The 19,813-nt window shown below is 42.1% G+C and overlaps 1 protein-coding gene across 27 annotated transcripts in view; it reads left to right on the top strand.

Annotated features, from left to right (window-relative positions):
• RBFOX2 (RNA binding protein, fox-1 homolog 2) overlaps positions 1-19,813 on the top strand; it is a 114,005-nt gene that overhangs the window by 77,705 nt on the left and 16,487 nt on the right. For 15 of the 27 annotated variants that reach the window (XR_001863162.1, XR_001863160.1, XR_001863159.1 and 12 more), the window contains exons 5-9: positions 9,112-9,204; positions 11,952-12,012; positions 14,370-14,423; positions 14,558-14,650; positions 15,784-15,916. Coding sequence is in view for 19 of the 27 variants with exons in the window: in XM_008636405.2 (XP_008634627.1) it covers positions 9,112-9,204; positions 11,952-12,012; positions 14,370-14,423; positions 14,558-14,650; positions 15,784-15,916 (434 nt within the window). In the remaining 8 variants the exon portion in view is untranslated. Of the gene's footprint in view, positions 1-9,111; positions 9,205-11,951; positions 12,013-14,369; positions 14,424-14,557; positions 14,651-15,299; positions 15,368-15,783; positions 15,917-19,481; positions 19,540-19,813 lie in introns of those variants that run through there. The other 12 variants (XR_001863165.1, XR_001863164.1, XR_001863163.1 and 9 more) reach the window with 5 other exon arrangements.

Here is a 19,813-nt window from a genome sequence, read left to right as displayed (position 1 = left end):
TGATGGGGGAAGGGAAGAGCTTTGCTGGGGGCTGTCTCCTGTTCCCTCTGACTCGAGACTGTGAGCATGGTCATTTCTGGGCAGCATGTACAAATGCTCAGAGACACTCCTGTCTGTAATGTGGGATCAGGTTCCCCAGCCTTTTGAACAAACAGGGAGTCAGTCAATTGAGCCTTCATACCAACCCGTTCCCGTTGCATTGGCAATGGCTGCCCTGTGAAGAAGGCAGAATAAGGTAAAACAGCTTTGTGTGATGGGAGACCATAAGAACAAAAGCTAACTCACCCCCTTCCCTGCTATTTTCATTGCATTAAAGTACTTCTATAGAAAAACTGTCATATCTCATATGTGAAAGGATTTTATTTACTCTGTTTTGCAGACTTACTTGCAACTTCTGAGATACTGACCTTTCATGTTTGAGATATTTGATGCTTTAATATAAGCATCCTCATTCCACTTGCCCTGCCCCATGTGGACCTCCCCCACAGAATTTGCATTCACCCTCCAATTTTCTTCTTACAGATATATTAAGAGGGAGGTTTTGTTGAGGGTTACTGGTAATTTATATCTCTGGAGATGAGGTTTCAAATGTTGCTCAGGTCAGCTGCAGAGAGATTCAGTGATCTCTGCCCTAATTGGCAATTGGTTCTCATCACGTAACCAGTATCACCACAATGACAAATTGATGTGATTCTCTCTCTGCCCAGGAGGTTCAGCACTGGAATAGCAGGGAGTTTTGCAGGTCAGGAGCGAGGTGCATTGCCAAAGCTCTCTGGGGGAAGCTTGCACAGTGCATGTCTATACTCTGCTTGATTTAATCAATGCTAAGATTCCCATTTTCAATTAAAACAAAATTTCCTTCCTCCTCACGCACACGTGTGTGCACATGTGTGCATGCACACAAAAGGTTTTGATGTTGCAATTCAGCTAAGCAGTTTTGGTTTAGAGTCTATGCCTTTTGCTTGGATTTGAGGTTCACAGCTTTTATGGTGGCCTCTTTGTTTCAACATATATTCTGAGGTGTGTTCATGTTCAGAGCCCTCTGCAAATTTCCACCCATGTTGCCCAAGATGCATTCTGAAATTCTTCAGTCCTGTATTATCTGGAAACCAGAAAGCCGTTGATCTGTATATGAAATAAATGAGTTTCAAGCCCTTTTCCCCCCATCCTCTGTTTCTGCTTAATACCATGGTTTTCTTTTGTTTTGTTTTTTTTTTTAACAAGACAGTCTGAACAAGTAAATGTCTACATGGCTTAGTTAGAGTTTTACTTCCCTGCATGGCTAAAAATCTATATGCTTTACCAAAACAATCAGCTGTGCTGAGTTTGTAAATATTTATTCTGCTCTCTGCTGTTCTTTTGATATCTATAAGCCAAAGCTACCTGTGAATTACTCTTGATTTTAGTCATTTTTGTTTGATTTTGAGAACAGCCTCTGGCATCTATCAAATCCCTACTTGTTCAGATATAATTGCAAAAGAAAGAACAAAAATAACTGGCCTGGCAAAATGTTCTTCATATCCCACTGCCTGTGCTTTCCAGAGCAGTGTTTTCCTCTCCACACATGAACTTCACTCTCTCTCTCTCCCTTCTGTACAGCCCTGTGTATTAAACGCCCACAGCTGCCCTTTCCCTTCTCGGCAACATTGACATTGAAGGCTTTTCTGTGAAGACTTGATTTATGCCTATGAAAAGTACCTTCTTGTGCTGTTGCTAAAGCCCAAGGCTTCTGGTTTTCAGTTAAAACAAAAATGATTGCTGAAGAGTTCCTTGATGAATTTTACCCTGAACCCTAATAAATATTTGAAAAAAAAAAAAAAAAAAAAAGAAAGCAGAGATGTTCTTCCAGTCTTTATTAACCATGCAGTTTTCTACTGCTTTTTTGTCATCTTGCAGCAAAAAGCAGTTACAAAACTGGTAGCCTGTATTGAGGGATGTCCAGAATCTGAACAGAATGAGAAAACAGCCAAAGAGTTATTTCATGGTATCTTTGCATCCTTCTCACCCAAAATAATTTCTGTTTTAAAAAGAATGCAACATTCTTCCTGCTTAGCATGAAAATGGGAGGCCCCAGTGTTTGAGTGGGGTATAGCTGCACGAAGCACCTGGTGTTCACATAATAATGGAAAAACAACAGTTTGGTGATCTGATGGTGAAGCAAAGGAAATGGATCTTTCTGGAGGCCACTCACTCACTCTTGGGTTCTTCCTCCACCTTAGGAAAAAAAATCTGAATGCATTTTCCTGCCCTGTGGTTTCCATTCTAATCTAATGATATGAAACCTCTCTCTCTTCTCCTCCTTCTCCTCTCTCTTGGGAATCCGAAAGCAGATGCTCCTGCTGCCTGCCTTGTGCTGTGTTCTCAATGTTCCCTTCCCTTCCCCTGGGTTCCTAAGGGTTGTAGTGTTTTGTGTATATGTTTTGTAAATATTTTGAAGGTACAGTGGTAAATCCCAAACTGCCCTGGGTTCGCCCCCACCCAGTGTACGATGGGGTTGAGCAGCGCTTTGTCCCCGCCGAGCTGTGGCGGGAGAACTCTACTGGGATCGCTCCAGTGCTGGTCGGTAGGAGGGACTGGAGGAAGCGTTCAGGTAGCATTCTTCACTTTGAATCCACCTGAGATGACCAGGCAGTTTTCTTCTGCAGCCTGGGGAAGCTCTATCAAACTGGCTGCATTCTTCAGGATCTCTGTGTACTTACAAAGTTTGGTGACCAAAGAGAGAGCTGGGCGTGTCCTTCAGAGCCACCTCTCGCCTCAGGTTCTTTCAGAAGCGGTAGTTGTTGACTTTCTATATCACAGCAGTGTAGGAGGCAGTTTATGAGTTTTGCTGGTTCTTCTCCAGAGCAATGTGAATTCTTGTTTTGTAACTCAATTTCTTCCCAGATTCAGTCTGTTTAGTAGGAATATATCGGCCCTGGTAGACCTCACACTTATAACTGCTTTGCTGTGTGTGAGAAACCAGATAAAAATTTTAAACATTCCTTGAATTTAATTTTGTTTTATTCTTGTTTAATAGAATGATGTCAGTCTTCCTTTGATGTGTTTGGGTTTTTTTGCTTGCTTCCAGGAAACTAGCTGTTTGTTTCATTTATCCTGTTTACCATTACATTTCTAGCTCTGACTGGTATAAGTGCCTTTAAATAGCATTCTGCCCATGGTTGCAGTTTACCATGCACTTCACTGAACCGTGAATAAAACACCTCCAGAGGAAGTCGAGAGGATTCCTGCTCCTTTTGTTAGTGGAGATGCATCCTCTAGATGCGTATTTTGCCGCTATTGTGCTGAATCGAACGAGTGGACATATTTTCAGAATTAATGCAGTCTGCCTGTGTAATGAGTACCCTGTGGCATTTGTAAAACTGCAGGGGAAGGGAATCCAAGCTCTTTGCTCACCAGCTGCGTACCGTGTGGCATTCCAAGATGTGCCCTCAATGACATTCAGAGACCAGGAGTACGTAAGCACACAGCAAAATCTTGGCTGAATAGGGATTTTTTTTTTTTGGTAGCTTTTTAAATGGTAAGAGTTCATATTAGTGCAGAGGAGCTCGTGGTTTCAGGATACTGTAAGTTTATGTCCCTCACTGATTTCCACTTGCGAGACCCAGATCTCCAAGTTCTTGTATAGGACTATAGTGCCTAGAAGTGCTTCATATTTATTTTAAAAATTAGTTGTATAGTGGGTTACAAGAGAAATTGCATCTGTTGGTGTTTGGATTTATGTAAGTAAACCTATGCTAACTAGAGAACTCGGTGGATTTTTAAGTTTACAGTTAACTGTAGGTTAAGAATGTGAATATAGGTTTTGATAATGGTGCCTTAAAGACTGTATGTTTGCATGTGCATTCATTTTTTCTTTAAATGGATTAGATGCTTTGAGTTGAGCCACTCTTCTTCTGGACCTAGAGTCCACTCAGTGGAAAGCACCTTATTACATAAATTAGAAGTCTTGTTTTCATTTCAATTCTATTTTTATAATTTTTGTTCAGATTTCATTAGTTGAGCCAGAAATACAAACAGTGTTATTAATACAACGAGGTTTAAAAATAAATTAAGCACTGGTGACCAGCGTCACTTTCTCAGGTCACCAAATCCCTTTAGAATGCCGGTGGCATGAAGGACACACGACCAGTGTCCCTTTATCCTAGTTCAGTGGCTTCATGCCTTGAATCTGCAGTACTGAACTAAAGAGATCAGTTAGTCCATACACTGAACTGATTTATTTAAACTTGAATTTTGGGCTGAAGTTGATGGTTTCATATAAGCTTATCTGCTGCTCCTGTGGGAGTGCCTTTCCAGTAGTGCTCGTTTCACTATGTAGGGAACTGAATCTAGGTGCTGAATTAGCAAGACACTGATGCAGCAGGGAGAGAAATGGGCTTGTCTTCAGCCAGTTCAGCCTGTTGAACTCACAGACCATGCAATGAGGACCAGGGCCGATTGAAGGGAGGAACAGCAGCACACACCTGGGCATGACTGGGGCTGTGAAGCCCCTGTCCTGAGCTGGCTGGAGCTGCTCTGAAGCCCCAGGCTCTTGCTACCCAGCAGTGCAGGCTGGGCTCCCACTCTTCAGTGCTGGCCTCTGCCCCCTCCTCTGTTTCGCAGCAGGGATTGGCAGTGGAACAGCTCAAGCTGGATTGTGGAAATGATACAGTTTCAAAATAGCCCTGCAGGTTTTTTTGAAGATAAACTTACATTTTTTTATTTTAGTCAGTTTAATTCCTGCATCTGATTCACCAGATTGCACAGGTACACCGACAGGTTCTGTACATGTATGTGCCTTAACGCAAAGTGCATCACGGGGACCGGGAGGAGCTGGAAGAGCTGCTGAAATCGTGGCAGCTTGGTTTACACAGATGCTTTCACCAACTTGAAGGGTGCATTTGTGTGTGTGTGTCTTCAATAATTTGTTTCTGGGTTTTGTGTTGCGTTGCTGTCGGTGCATTCAGTCCTGCTCATCTCAGGTGGATTATAGCTGAAACCCTCCTACTCTTTCTGAATGCCTTGGAAGCAGGTAGCCTAAACTCCTGCCTCGTTGGCCATTGTTTTCAGACTTCTAAAAGTTTATTATGAAAATAAGGGGGGGAAAAAAACAAAAGAAAAAACTTGGTTAGAAACAAGGACAGCAGCAGATGACAGCAAGGCTGTTGCCAGCTGCGTGCTCCAGTGGTACAAGGCAAAGATGCTGCTGCTGAGGTGACTGGTCTAAACTCCGTGACAAATGAGGTTAACAATGCATGGATTTCAAGGGGCTCTGTTTAGTTTTCTTTGGTTTTATTTTTTTTTTTTTACTTTATTTTATTTTTGTTGTTGTTTTTTGTTTAATTTCTGTGTTCTGGCCACACCCAGGAGAACCGTCTGGTTTTGATTTCTCCCTTTACGGTTACATGGTAAATTTTCTTTCTCATTCTTCAGAGATGGAAACGTTCAAGTACTATATATATATATATATACATTTATTATTTTTTTTCACTGGCTCATCATGTTGCTTGTTATTTATTGCAGAATCTGAGGCCAGACTAAAAGGGTGGCAGTTACTCGGTCTCTTCAGGCCATTTCAGTAAACCTTTGGGTGATAAGGGGTTAGTCCGGTACTGCAAATTACTCACTAGTCCTAAAAATGTTTGTTGGAATTTAGTGTTCGCTGGGTTAAACTTATTTTCTGCATGGGAGAAGGTCGTGGCAGTTGCTGGTGGGGAGGAATTGTTGAAAATTTCAGCCTTGTTACCATAACAGCATTATTAAACTCAAACTATGTGTATAATCTAAATTTTAGAAACTCTAAGTATTTTTTCATCCAGGATCTTCCCTTCCTCTGACTCCATGCCTATTACTATGGAGCAATCCAGTACCTGCTATAAAGCTAAGCTAGTAAATGTTGGATACCTGCCACATCTTTTTTTTTCTTGCTTTGTTTCTTTTTTTTCTTTCAAGGTCAAGACAACCTTGGTGAGGGAAAACTGAGAACTGTTTGTTGCATAGGTACTTAGGTACAAATTAATTCCTATTCTTTACAGGTCATCTGTGAGAAGGAATAAAAAAATCTATGTATGTTCTTTTTTCTCTCCCACATCAAAAATGTGTGTATATATATAATTGCTAGTTTTGAAACTTAGAAATAACAAAAATGTCGAGTGTGGCTCACCTGTTTTTCCTGATGAAAATTTGAATGTCTAAGAGATGCATTAATATGACAAACCAAGAGGACACAAATACTAACTGCCGTAGTCAATTATGTAAAACATTAATTCAGCATTGACATTAAATGGTTCTCAACAAAGAGTTGCACAAGCTAAAGGCTGATCTGTCAATAAAATATGGTTAATTAGTTATGTTGTTCTGAATCAGATTAATTCTGGTTTAATTCACATTGTTAATGATACTCATATAGTCTGCATGCGGATTGTATGCTACCTTGAGTTAACTTAATAAAAATACTGAAAATTCCTCCTCAATTTAAAGATATTTAATGATAATGTAGTTTTTTAAAATCCCATACAGACTTCACTAATTGCAAACAGATGTGAATTAAAATAGTCTTAGTTTGGTTCTAGCCTGCACAGATTAATGTCTAAAAAATTACTTTCCATCTGCACTCCAGCTTTCAGTTCACATCATCACCGAAAACATAAATTTCATTCGGTCTCCACAGGCTTGTCTAGAACAAACAGAAATTTTAATGTAAAAAGAGAAGAGGGAAATAGAGATTCCTGTTGCGGTCCTTATCTCCCCTCCTCCCCCAACCTTTAAAAGATGCTTTTTTCCCATTATACAGAACCAGAGGGAAAGGTGTTGTTCTATTTCTCAAGCTTACCTTTCTCTGTAGGGGCTCTTTGAAGCAGACACAATACCCTATTCCTTCCTAATCAGCTTTGCTATTACACCCCCTGCACCCCCCCTTCGTTCTCTGCAACATATTTGAGAGTTACATGCAGTTGGGCTGTTTTATTAGCCCCTATGTCTTGTAGCTCTGATCTTAATTCATTTAAACAGGGAACTTCTATGCTGTTCTGAAAAAAGCATCAGTTTGTTATTTATATAGCTCTTTATTTATAGCTGGAGAAATGAAATTATCTGAAGCTTTAGATTATTGGGTTGGAGCCCGAAGGAGCGCTTTCGTTGATCTCAGCATTGCAGCACTTGGCAAAGACCCTTTATTATTGCTTTTTATGGGGGAGAAAGAAAAAAAGTAAATGCCTCCCCCACAAAAAAAACCCCAAAAACCAAAAAAACCCAAAAAACAAACCAACCACCACCCTGCATTTTACAAATTTGCAAGAGTTTTGTGCTGGAAACCTAGCTGTGGATGATAAAAGGCCAGCTTGTCAAATGGCTTGGGCTGTTTTAAGATTAGTATTGTAAAGACCTTTAAAAAGCGCTTGAAGAATAATGGCTTGCTTGTGTCTCATTGCTGACAATGCTTAGAAGTCAAGATGCTATCTGTTTTTTGGGCTGTCCAGTCTAAATACATATTGACCCCAAGGTGCATGAAGGAGGTTGCCTGGCTAGCATGCCCCCTTCCCTGACAGGCATAGCTGTAGTTCACTCTCATCACCTCACTCTTCAATTAATATCGGGAGGGAGCTTCCATTGCATCAAATGTAAGCTTTGTTGTTCTGCTCCTGAGGGTACTGGAGCCAGTGGAGATTACTCTCTGTACATTAAAGCAGTATTTGCTTTATACCAAGCCACAGGAGCCAGTTATTGCTGTTGTTGAGATACCGTAAAAGCAGAATTCAACAACGCTTTTTGTTTGGGTCCACTCTCTCTAATGGCATGAAGAGTATCTCATCACAGTTGTCTGTATTAAGATGCCATTTGTTCCTAGTTAAAATCCTAATTCACTTTGTCACGTTGGCTCTCTGTTAATGTCGGTGCACTCGTCTCTGTGGAAGGAAGCATGGTCTCTTACCCTGCCCTGTTACACCACTGCATGAGCTGGCAGCAGCATGAGCGTGTGTAGGACAGGCATGTGTTGCTTGTGCCTTCATGGATGTGGTAAATCTGAATTCGTCTAACTAAAGTGACATTTTGGCAGTCCTTGAGCCTTTGTGGTTGCTCCAAGCAGGGCATGTCAGTTTTTTTGGAAATTCCATGCTCTAACTAGGCAAAGATCCGTTGCTCTCCACAGCACAGAGGTTGCCATCTCAGAACAAAGCCAAGTAAGACGGGTAGCAGGACGGAAGGGGGAGGTAGCAGCGGGTCAGCAGTGTCAGACAAAACCTGCCATGACAAATGAATCAGTATTTAGGTGTTAAGATTTACAGTCAAGTCCATCAGAGTACTCAGAGATAAGAATACTTTGCAACTACAGTATGTGATAGTCTTAAATCTTCACATTAAATATGCTTATTTTATGGTGCCACCTAGAAGCCCTGCTTGCTTTCAGGGCCCCGTGTATCACTGGGGAAGTTTCAGGCTTAGGAGTAGACATGAGCTGTGCCCTGAAGAGCTTACAAGGGATGCTTTACAAAGAGCCCTTCCTCTCAACAGTGTTCTAAGGTAGGTAATTATTGTTGTCTCCATTCCACAGGTGGGAAAAGCAAGGTTCAGTGTTTGATTTGCCCAAAGCTTCGCAGAATTCCTGGTGCCAGGCATGAACTCAGATCGCTGCTCGCTCTCGTAGCAATTTCTCAAGAGAACAAAGTGCTGCTCAGTGTTGATGTCGTGTCCTGTGTCTGGGGTCAGCAGGGGCCCTACAAAATTTGTGTGTTCATTAGCAGAGGGGAGAGAAGCCCCACTTGGGCATGCCCAGCTTGCCTATGTCAAAGCAGGGTTTAGTGTTTTTAAACAAAAAACCAAACCAAAACAAAATGAAAAATTGTCTCGAGTAACTTTGTACTTCTTTTTTGGTCTGGCCTCAATTGCTTTTATGTTTTCTTTTTTTTAAATTACTCTTATTATTCTTATTATGATTACAGTTCCTTTTTTATTGATTTTAATTTCTTTCATTTATGAAACATGCATGAACCAACAATGTGACTCTAGGAGGTTATTGCTGAGTTGTGCTGATGTCGATTTCATACTGTGATATTTTTTCTCTATTTACCTAGAGATCAGTATTTCAATATATAACGATGTGCATGTTTTCCCCCCTTCTCCCGCTGCATGCAGGGATTCGGGTTCGTAACTTTCGAGAATAGTGCTGATGCAGACAGGGCCAGGGAGAAATTACACGGCACCGTGGTAGAGGGCCGTAAAATCGAGGTGCATGTCTTCAGTAATTCAATTTCTTCTTTATATTTATTCTTTTGATTTCTTTTTGTGTCTTGCCTCACTTATTTCACATTTGGATCCCAGTCTCGTGTGTGCGTGTGTGTTTGTGTCTGTGTCCTTCACCTCCCTGCACTGAAATGTATAGAAGTTTACACCCTTTACAGAATATTTTTATTGTTGTTTGGGGTATTATTTTTTCCTTTTCTTTCTTCTTTTATTAAGTTTTATTCCCACCCACTCCAAATTTTTGCCCTTCTGCTGTCTTGATTTTTCCTTTGCTTCAGTTTGCGAGGCTCCGATTTCCTGTTACCAGGCCTGAACAAAACTAACTGAAAGAGTACTGTCCAACTTCTAACTCTGTGTCCAAAAAAGAAAGCAGGGGGCCAGCCAGTATCCTCTCTTTCCTCTGAGGCCAGTTCTCCTCCATGCAAGTGTGAGATGATGCCTGTGGGAGGGGTGGGGACACATGGGGCAGCAGCCCTGAGTGGGCTGTGCTGTACAACACTGCTGGTTTCTTGACCTGCTCATGGTCAAGAATGGGTTTGGTGAAAGCTAACCGTAAAAGTTTGCTTGCTCTCGCCGCCGGGGAGGGAAGGGCTAATGTTGGCTGGCCAACATGACCGTATGTTGGGCATGCCTAGTATTGACCAGTTTGGTGTTCCACTGCGTTGAAGGCTAACTGGCATCATCCCTCTCTCCTTCTTTCTTAAAAAAAACAAAAACCAAACACAAACCAAAAAGTACAAATATTGAAACAAAAAAGCCGCCGTTTTTGAGTAAGATGTCTGCATATTTTGCTTTTTTTTTTCCTGTTTTGTTTTGTTTTTTTTTTTTTTTTTCCCTTTCCAATGGTTTATATTCTCCCATCAGAAGTGGACTCTTTCCATGGTAACTATACACAATGCTGGCGATGGTACGAGTTGGCGGTAAGTGAAACAAAAGTGCTAGAGAAGAAGCTTTTTCTTTTTTTTTTTTAAATTTTTCTTAAAATTACAAAAAAAAAATTAAGAAAGAAAAAATCCATCTGCCATCTCACATTAACACTACGAAATGTGATTTGACTTGTTGTCCCCACCCACCTCCTTCCCCTTCTCCCCCTTTTATTTTCAATGCTGTTGAGTAATGCCGCCTGGACTTTGGATGTACATATTGTTTTGTAGCAGTCTGAGCTGTTTGATTACTGACTTCATGGTGATTTCCCCTTGCACATCTTACTCAGAGTTACTGAACTCCAGTTTGGCTGGTTTTTATTAATGCACCCATTTCCTCTTCTCTCTCTCCTGCCCCTTCTTTCTGCTGCTCTTTCTATCTGAGACCTGTTTGTAGCTGTTACTGTTTGTTTTCTCTCTTTTTCTTTCTGCCCCCTCCCCAGTTTATTTCTTTACTAAGTTAAATGCAGCTGTTGGTCTCTTTGCTGACTGGTGGTTTCTGATCGGTTCTGGCAATTTTTCCTTTAAGTGCTTGTGTTGCACTTTGCTGTAGCAGCTGATTTCAGGCACTTGCTCCATCTAATGATTGTCTGTGAGACCCTAGCCCCTCACTCCTCCCCTCCCCACCCTCTGAATCAATTGTGGTGTGTTTTTTTTCTTTCTTTTTTTTTATCTGTGTGTGTTTAACTGCATGCTCTCAGTCTCATCGTTGTTGTTTCCCATTCTTTCTTTTTAAATGTGTAATATTTCTATTGTTTTGGGTCTGAAACAAGAGTAAAATGTAGCTCTGGACTTGCCACCCTGTGTACGCTCACCATCCATACATCTCAAGGGCCCAAGGCAGCTTCTATTTTTGTGTCCATTTTTTTTTTCTTTTCACCCTGGCCTCCATTCCCATTTGGCATGGGTTTTGATAAATTATTGATGATACATAAAGGCTTCACCCTCCTTGCAAGAGTTTTGAGGCTGACACGGGGCTGCAGTAACTTGGCTTCCAAACTAGTCCATCTTTTCTTTATCAGCACCATCTCTGCGGTAACACCCCACTTGCTTGAGCAGTCAAACCGCTTGGAACTATGCAGAGCTCTGTAAAGAGGGTGGAGGGCACAGTAACCCCCCAAATGATCCAGGTCTGCTGCTATGTATTCTTTTTGTTCCATGAGATTTGTGACAAGGAAAAAATAATCTGGAAAAAGATTTGAAAATGGTGGGTGTAAATCAGTGAAGGTAGACCATCTAAACAGTTGGTGACGCTCCAGAGATTTCCTCAAGCCTTGGGAGTTCAAATCTAATGCTGAGGGTCTCCAGGCTACCTTTTTCTACCCAAAAGTGTCCTGGTGGTGACCTGCTGGGCCCCAGTTCCAGTGGTGAGCTTGAGAAACAAGTCAGCTTGTGCATCACCTGGTTCAATTCTCCTGCCCTGGGCTGCAGAAATTATTCCTGCCTCTTGAACAGAACCTGGACAAAGCATCTAGGGTTTGCCCTTTTGATCAGAGCTGTAAATAATCCTCTGCCTAGGGATGGCAGGGTGGTGGAGAATCTGCACTTTACTCTTGTTGGCCTTTTGTTTAATGCATAATTTTAAAATGCCACGTTTAGCTGTAACTTTTATAATTAAATGGCAACTGTTAAAAGTAATTTAAAGATTACATTCATGTAAAATTAGCTGTTTAATTTTTTTTTGCTCAGAGAACTATAGTGTGTGTGTGTGTGTGTGTGTGTGTGTGTGGTATCTGAGAGCTTTTCACCATTTTCCCTAACATCCTGTGCTTCCTTCCCTCTCCTCCCCCTCCCCTTTCTTACTTTTAGGTTAACAATGCCACTGCGAGAGTGATGACCAATAAGAAGATGGTCACACCTTATGCAAATGGTAAGAGAGACAGTTTGTACTAATGATGAGCTGAAACGTTTGAAGAAAGATAAAAGGGAAAAGTCATGACCTCTCCTCAGGACCGAAAGAAACCAACAAAACCCCACAAACTCTTAATTTATACCATTATCCAGTATAACCCTAAAGTGTTTGTGGAGAATTACCATTTTCCAGATGGAGAAGTGGGAACAGAGAGAGGTAGGGACATGCCCAATGTGGCCAATGTGGGTAAAGATGCCAAGGACCAGCGGGTTGCCTGCGCTACTACTGCAAGCTGATGCTGTATGGTGGGATGTGCAGTACTCCTGTGTCTCACTGCCATCGCGTGGATACCTAAATATGAATGCAGAAGCATAACTTAAGATGTGCGATTAGCTTAATAACTTAAGGTATCTCAGTTTAGGTTTTCTCTGTAAAAGTACAGCTGTCCCCAAGCAACCACCAGAACAGAGCCTTTGCGCTGCTCGTTAGCTTGCATTTTGTTTCAGACTGCGCCCGTGTTCAGTCATTTCCCAGTGAACCTAAACAGAGAAAGACCAAGTTGTTTGGGTAGTGAAGAATCCTGTTTCATTGGGATATCTTGGCGGTTCTCTGTGCAGTCATTTTACTTCATAGGCATATATAGCATAGAAAGTCATTCTCCCAGCAGAACTGAATGCTGCTTTGATAAAGACTCTGAATCTGAGTCATTGTCCTGAAACAGGCAGCAAAGTTCTTCTTGGTCTGAAAATATTCCCAAACAGTTTCATCAAGGCAGGAAGCTGCATACAGGTAGTTGCTAGTGTTAGAATCTGTTTTGATTACAAAGTAAGACTCCAAACTCAGAAGATAAAATTTCTTTATGTTGCTCTGCTGCCAACTTACTGAGGGGCCCCCTGCAAATAAATATTACTTTGGGTACAGAGCTGGGGAAACAGGGCCAAGCAAAAGGCCTGGGATTCTGGGTCACAGTACCCAGAAGGAACTAGGAGATTTTGTAACAAAAGGCAGTGCATCCATGGTATATTGTCCTGAAAACAAGGGCACAAAATGTCATGCATGGGACAGTTTGGTAACGAAACTTGGCTTAACTGTTTAAGTGATAACGTACAAGAGTATTTTGCTTTTGCAGCCAGCAGTTTAAAGCCAGCCTTAAAGCTATGCAAAGGAATTTAGTATTAGACCAGGCTTAAGGTGTACTGGCAAGTGTGGTTGTACAACTGTTGTTAAATTTGAGAGTTCATAGTCCTCTTGTTGCCAACACTGGAGTATTTTGCCATCAAGGTGAGCAGTGCAGCAGCAGTGTGCCTGTACTTGTAGAGGGAGCCTGTGCTGCATCTGTCAGTGATACTCTGCCAACAGGTGAAGGGGTGGTGTTGACCATCTGCAGTTCACAGAGTTGTTCTTATGGCTTCTAGAGTGCTTAGAGGTGTTAAAAGTTCAGCAAGTGCACCAGGGCTCCAAGGCAGGGGAAGCATATGGATTTATTTAAATAAAAATGCCTCTGTGATTGCTAGCTGAACAGCTGAGACCTTTCCTGAAAGGAATGCTTTGTGGAAGCCAACCCAGATCACATTGTTAGCTTTATACTTCTTTTCTCCCCCGTTAGAGAGATGGAGGGGGAAGAGACAGATAGGTTTCTAGATGTGACTGGAAATATGTACCAACTCATACCCATACTTCTTTAAGCCCTATTCTCTTGTAGGTTTTATCTTGATGATTTGCAGTTCTTGCCAATTATTCACATTATATTGAAATCATTTCTCTGTGAAGGCTTTCACCTGAAAAGCAGCATAAAGAAGGCAAGAAATACTAAAATAACAGTGAGGAGAAAATGTGAGATGAATAGAATGATTTGGTTTTATGAACTATAGTTGTGTAATGCAGTTAATGAATAAGTTCAGACACTGTTGCTTTTTAGCAGATCTCTAGCAGACAAGACAGAAGGATTCAAAGCTGTAAATTGACTTGCCTGAAATGACAGTCTGGGCCGGTGGCTTTATAGAGGGCTTGGATCTGCAGTGTTCCCAGTGAAAGTAGGGAGGAGCTGGCTCCTGCAGGGAATGCCAGGTCGCATGGTGCTCGTGGCGAATATGCATATAAGGTAGTTGGCATTCCCACAGCAGTGCCTCTGCCCGCTGCGGATCAGCTGATGTTTTGCTGTTCCCTCCAATACAGCGACCTGGACCTAGAGCTTGACATTAGGAAAAGGCAGTTGGCCTCCATCTACACCAAGGGGGATTGAGGCGAAGCAGAAATTGGAAAGAGCTGTGCATGTGAAGCTGGGGCGCATGCAAGAGACCATTCCCCCTACCCACGCTGCCCGTTCCTTCTCTTGGTGTAGATTTTGGCATTCACTGCAGTCTTTGTTGTTTCAGGTTGGAAGTTGAGTCCTGTGGTTGGAGCGGTGTACGGCCCTGAGTTATATGCAGGTAGAGCTTAAGTAGACACTTCCACTTCTGCCATTTAACTGCAGTGGTGTTTGTTTATGTTCTTAATCTGCTGTTTCTTTATAACCTTTTTACGGTTTTGTTTTTGTTTTTTATTCTTTCGAAAATTAAATTAGCGTCCAGCTTTCAAGCAGATGTCTCGCTGGGCAATGACGCCGCAGTGCCCCTGTCAGGAAGGGGGGGTATTAACACTTACATTCCTTTAATCAGTAAGTAGCCCCCAACGGCCCCTGTATTGTTACTGTGCTTGAGTTAACGATGACCTTTTACCCTTCTTCTCTCCAGTCTGTATAATATATACTTGAAAGGATGGGTCTTGCTGGGAATGAGTTTACCTTGAGCTACAGTATAGTGTGCAGTTGCTGTAACTTGTTCATCTGCAGTGTCTTGCTGTACTGCCAAATGGGTCCTTCTGAATGACAAGGAGGCTGCAGAACAAGGGGAGGGTGTGTGTGAGGAATAGGCCATTCCCTTGCTCCCCTCCCTCTTTTGAAATCGAAGAAACCAAATGGACAAATCCCTAAAGTACATATTATACAAGCTGCTAAACCATGGGTCTGCAGGGCCCCTAGTGGCATGCACCTGGATGCACGCTGGGTTGGGTTTGTGCCCTGGGACTCGTTCCCTCTCAGCATCTGTTCTCTCAGTATCTGTTTATGACATGTTTGCAGATGCCTCTGAGGTTTTACAAAGTTTCATCATGAGCCAGTTTACTTCAGTTTAAAGCATAATAATACAGGCATCGCTACATGTGGTGCCAGTTACTGGTCACGCTTGTTAAATGAAGGTGGGCTCTCAGTAAACTGGCACTTTATGGGAAATTGCTGCTGCTGTTATATGGGCTATCTTGTCTTTCAGGCTTTAAAATGAACATACAGAGGATTGGGTGGCAAAGAGTGGGAGGGGAAAGGAGGGAAGAGACTGATGTAAGTTGGTTGACTTTAAGGGCCTCTTGACAAATTATTTTAAAGAGCCTCTGCAGTTTTGGAAGAACTGCGTGCTGTATTGATAGTAACTCCCCGCGCTTCTCAGACTCTAACCAGACTGCATGGCGGTGTCGAAAGGTGGGGGGATTTGAGCCCTGTTTGGGGTGGGTAAGGCATGCCAAAACATTAACCTCTTGCATGCCAAACCTCTCTGCAACCCTTCTCCCCCCAAAGGCCATGGTGTAGAAGGAAGTATGTATGGGATGCTTGCTGGGTTATAAGCATGTCCCTCTGCAGGATTGACGCCAAATGTCCCACCGCTGTGGAGCTATTGTGTCACTTTGTTTGAAGCAGGTGGTTGTTCTCTGGCTCAGAGCTTGTATCCTTTTCACCTTCCACCTTGTCTGTCTTCACAGTTCCAGGCTTCCCCTATCCAACTGCAGCCACCACAGCCGCCGCATTTCGGGGCGCCCATCTGAGGGGCCGAGGAAGGACAGTGTATGGGGCAGTGCGGGCAGTACCTCCCACAGCCATCCCTGCCTACCCAGGGTAAGCACTGGTCACAAGAGCAGAGTGCTCTGCACAACTGTGTCAAATAGCTAATCGGTTAACAACAAAACCCTAAAATTGTCTGGATGGTGAGAGTCAAGATCATGCTAGTGCCAGAGCATTCTGCACACAATGGCATCCAGTGGGGGCAAATCTAAATTTTTCAGTGTTAAGTTCTCAACTGAAGCAATTTTCAGTACTGCAACAGCTTAAAGTGCTGATGGGTTCCTTCTCATAATTTCTCAATTTGTCTATATATGGTATTGGTCATCCATTGAGCCAATATGTTATAGTGCTGCTGAGAAGGACACAAAGAGAAGATCTAAAATTCCTGAAAAGGTTCTCCTCTTTGCACTCCATTTGTGTTTTCATATTCAGGAATGATGAATATTATCCATTACCTTCATGCCTCACCATCTGGCAGTAGGACACAGAAGAGCCAGTTACCCACAATGGATTTGCTTTCTTTGTTGGAGACGGTTTAAAAAGGTTTAAAACAAAGATTAATCAAGTCCATTAATTTAAAGCTGGGAGTGTTTGGGATGTAGAGAGAATGATAATGCAATGAAGCAATGGCAAATGTGTGGCCTTAGCATTCTTTGCCCTCAGATTTTCACTTAATGCAGTGCAATAGATGCTGTTACAAAGGAGTATTCCACTGTTTAAAAGTAGAGGGAACTAGGTCTGTATGTGAGTTTTGTTTTGGGTTTTTGTTGGTTTGTTTAAATATGATGGAACTACAGATAAATCAGCAAATCCCTTCCAAACTGTCTTTTTTTTGTTTGTTTGTTTTGTTTCTGATTTTGAGGATGCTTTAATCATATTGTCTCTGGAGTTCTACTTGCCGTATTTTCCAGGCAATGTTCTCAGAAAGAACAGGAGTAGAAACGAATCCTCCAACACAGAGATGTGAACTGACCCTTCTTTTCCTTTACACTAGGCCCAAAAGGGAAGAAAAAAATCATAAATCTTTTATTAAAAAGGAAAGTGGAATCCATACACATCAGTGCAGGGAGCTGGCCTGATATGTGCTGGATAAGCTTACAATACCTTCTGTAGCAGATTAAGTGATGAGAGCTACTGTGGCCCTTTTAGAGTCCAGTCTGATATTTAAAGTAGAGCTCAAGGAAGCAAGCTGCAGTGGTCATGTATCTGTCTAGCTTTGCTCTTTGGCAAATCTGGCAGTGTTTGTATTTAATTCACCAGAAGACTTAAAATGAAACCTCTTGTCTGAACATTGGTCTTCTGAACAGAGTGTTTCTTCCAGGTTTTCAGATCCACCTTTTTGCCACCACTCCTAGTTTACATTCTCTATCCTCTAACCATAGCCTCTGACCTACAACTTGTTTGTCTGTTACTCTAAAAATGGCCCAGTCCAATTTTACTGGGGAGTGCTCCGCAATGAAACAAAGCAGCAGAGCTGAGCTAAGTGCTGCCGTCTAACAGAATATGAAATATTTGCACCAGCGAGGGGGAATGTGCTCTTCATCCCTGGGAGTAACAGCTGGAGCATTCCTAGGCAGAGGCTGTCACCAGTGGGGGCACTGGGAGGGCCTGTCTTTGATGTAAATCCAGCCTGAGTCCCATGTAAAAGGTTTATTTTCATTTGGAATATGGGCCAGGCTCCAATCATTAGCCCTTCCAAATACTGTCTCATGTCTGTGTTTACTGATATTACACTGAATTGTTCTGACCCTGCTGACTGATCCCATGTCTTCATGGGCAGCATACTACCTAGTAAACATTTACAGGGCACCAGTAAGCAAGGCAGATTCACAGAGGCCCAGAACTGTCCCTAGTCCCAAGCACTGGGATGTAAATAACTACTACTGGTGGTTTTTGTCATCATAGTCAAGAGTCTCTGCAAGATACTTTTGTAGAACGAATTTGATTCCTAGTGGAATAATACAAAATGTACTATTCAATTCCATGTTGCAGTAACCTGTAGGACAGCCACCACTCCGTGTGGGTACTGTTGACCTCCATGGGGTCAGGGACAGGCACACGTTCCTGACACCTTACCCTCCATCGGTTACTTTCTTCCTGGCCAGTGGAAAGATGGAACCATAAGATCAGTCAGCAACATGAGTGACCAAGACATAGTGAGTAATGCGGAAGAGGACAGTAAAGTAAGCTGCAGGTTAACTCAAACCTGATAGAAGGAATTGATTTTCACAAACTTCAGCGGTGTGTAAGTTACAAAACTTAATGGTATCACTGCATTTGAGACCTTAGCAGAATTAAAAAAAAACAGAATGTAGATTAATAAAAGTTCGCTGGTATTGCCATACTGGATCAGACCTGAGTGCCATCCAGGTTAGAGTAAGTTTTGACAGTGTCAAGTGCTAAACCAGAGGAAGGTGCAAGAAATCATAGGTCTTAATAGTTCGAATATTTATTTCAAGAACTCAAGATTTGCTAATGCATATGTGGAATGCCCATAGTTATGTATGGCTATGGATGTTTATCCAGGGAAGGTTTTTGATACCTCAGAAAGCAATTGCTTAGACTGTTGGAGGTGATGTTAGATAGTCACCTAAACCTGACTTCAAATACTAATGCAACCTTCAGTTTATAACTGAGGTGCCACTTGGTAGAAATAAGGAGACATTATAGCCTCTGATATGTAGCACAAGTAAAAACTGTACTGGAATATTGCCCTGATTTGTAGCAGCCACGCTTTTAAAATGAGAATGCTGACAAATAACGCTTCAGACCAAAAGCTGTAAGAATCTAGACAGTCTGAAGAAAACTCACCTACTGTAAAACTCTCAAAGTTAAGTAAGCTTGATACATTTCATTTCTCAAACTATAGGTTAGTCATTGACTTGTGCATGGTCATTAAATACCTATATGAAGAGTAGACTTGCCATGGTAAAGAATAATTTAGTCTGACAGTGCAAATATATGCAAGATTCACTGATTTGAAGCCAAAGTAGATGGAAGACTAGGTGCGGGAAGCAGAGAGGTTTGAGGGTTTGAAGTGTTTTTTTCATTCCTTTTACAACACAGTCAGCTGTTGGTACACCTAAATGATGTGCTGGCTACTTTACAAAACCTGCCTATTTCTTTCTCCCTTGGATGTGTTTTAGCTCAGCTAGTAGGCTTTTTACAGGTGACACTAAGATTTGATGGGCTGCCGGGCTGCTATATACTTCTGGTCAGGCTACATAACTGGAATGTGGTTCTCAGATGAAGGAATTCTCTCAGTTTTTGCTAGCATTAAGAATCATGAATACGGATATTCTACCACATGAATAAACCTTGCTAAGTTTCAGCCCTGGGAGTTGGTGTCAGTCAAGTCCTAACTAAAGGAGAGATGGAAGATTCACATGTGTTTGGATGTTTGGATCCAGGAAGTCTTACTCTTACCTGTTACTAGTGTTCCTTGCAGTTTTCTCTGGAGAGCTGATGCTAGCATCTCTTGCTGACAGAAATAGTGGCCTGATCCAATGTGGTAATGCTTATGTTCATCCAACTGATTGTGTTTGGAATAACTGTTAAAACTGCTAACCTGTTCATAAACCAAGTCACTTCCTCTGTCGTGCGTTTGCCTTTCCTGCAGGAGCAGGTGGAGTATCACTGCTAAAACACTCCTGGTCCTAGATAGAGAACCCAGCAATGTAAGTCACTGCCCCAGGAGCCAAACTCTTTGTTATGTGGTTGTAAAAATTTAGCTTCAACAAACATGATCTTATGGCCTGCTTCTCCCTGCTGAAGTGGCTCCCCTCTTCCTCTAACAAGGGTCTCTATCTTCATACCTGCTCCCAGCGCTCTTGGAGACTACAGTAACTTTGTCCATTGGGAATGGAGTGTACTTTTCCTGGGGAAGGCAGCAAGACTAAATTATTCAAGCAGTAGCTAACACTGCAAGATTTTTTTTTTTAATTTTTTTTT

The sequence above is a fragment of the Corvus brachyrhynchos genome, unplaced genomic scaffold (genome assembly GCF_000691975.1).
Source record: "Corvus brachyrhynchos isolate BGI_N302 unplaced genomic scaffold, ASM69197v1 scaffold56, whole genome shotgun sequence".
Classification (NCBI taxonomy): Eukaryota; Metazoa; Chordata; class Aves; order Passeriformes; family Corvidae; genus Corvus; species Corvus brachyrhynchos.
This window is presented reverse-complemented; position numbering and strand designations above follow the sequence as displayed.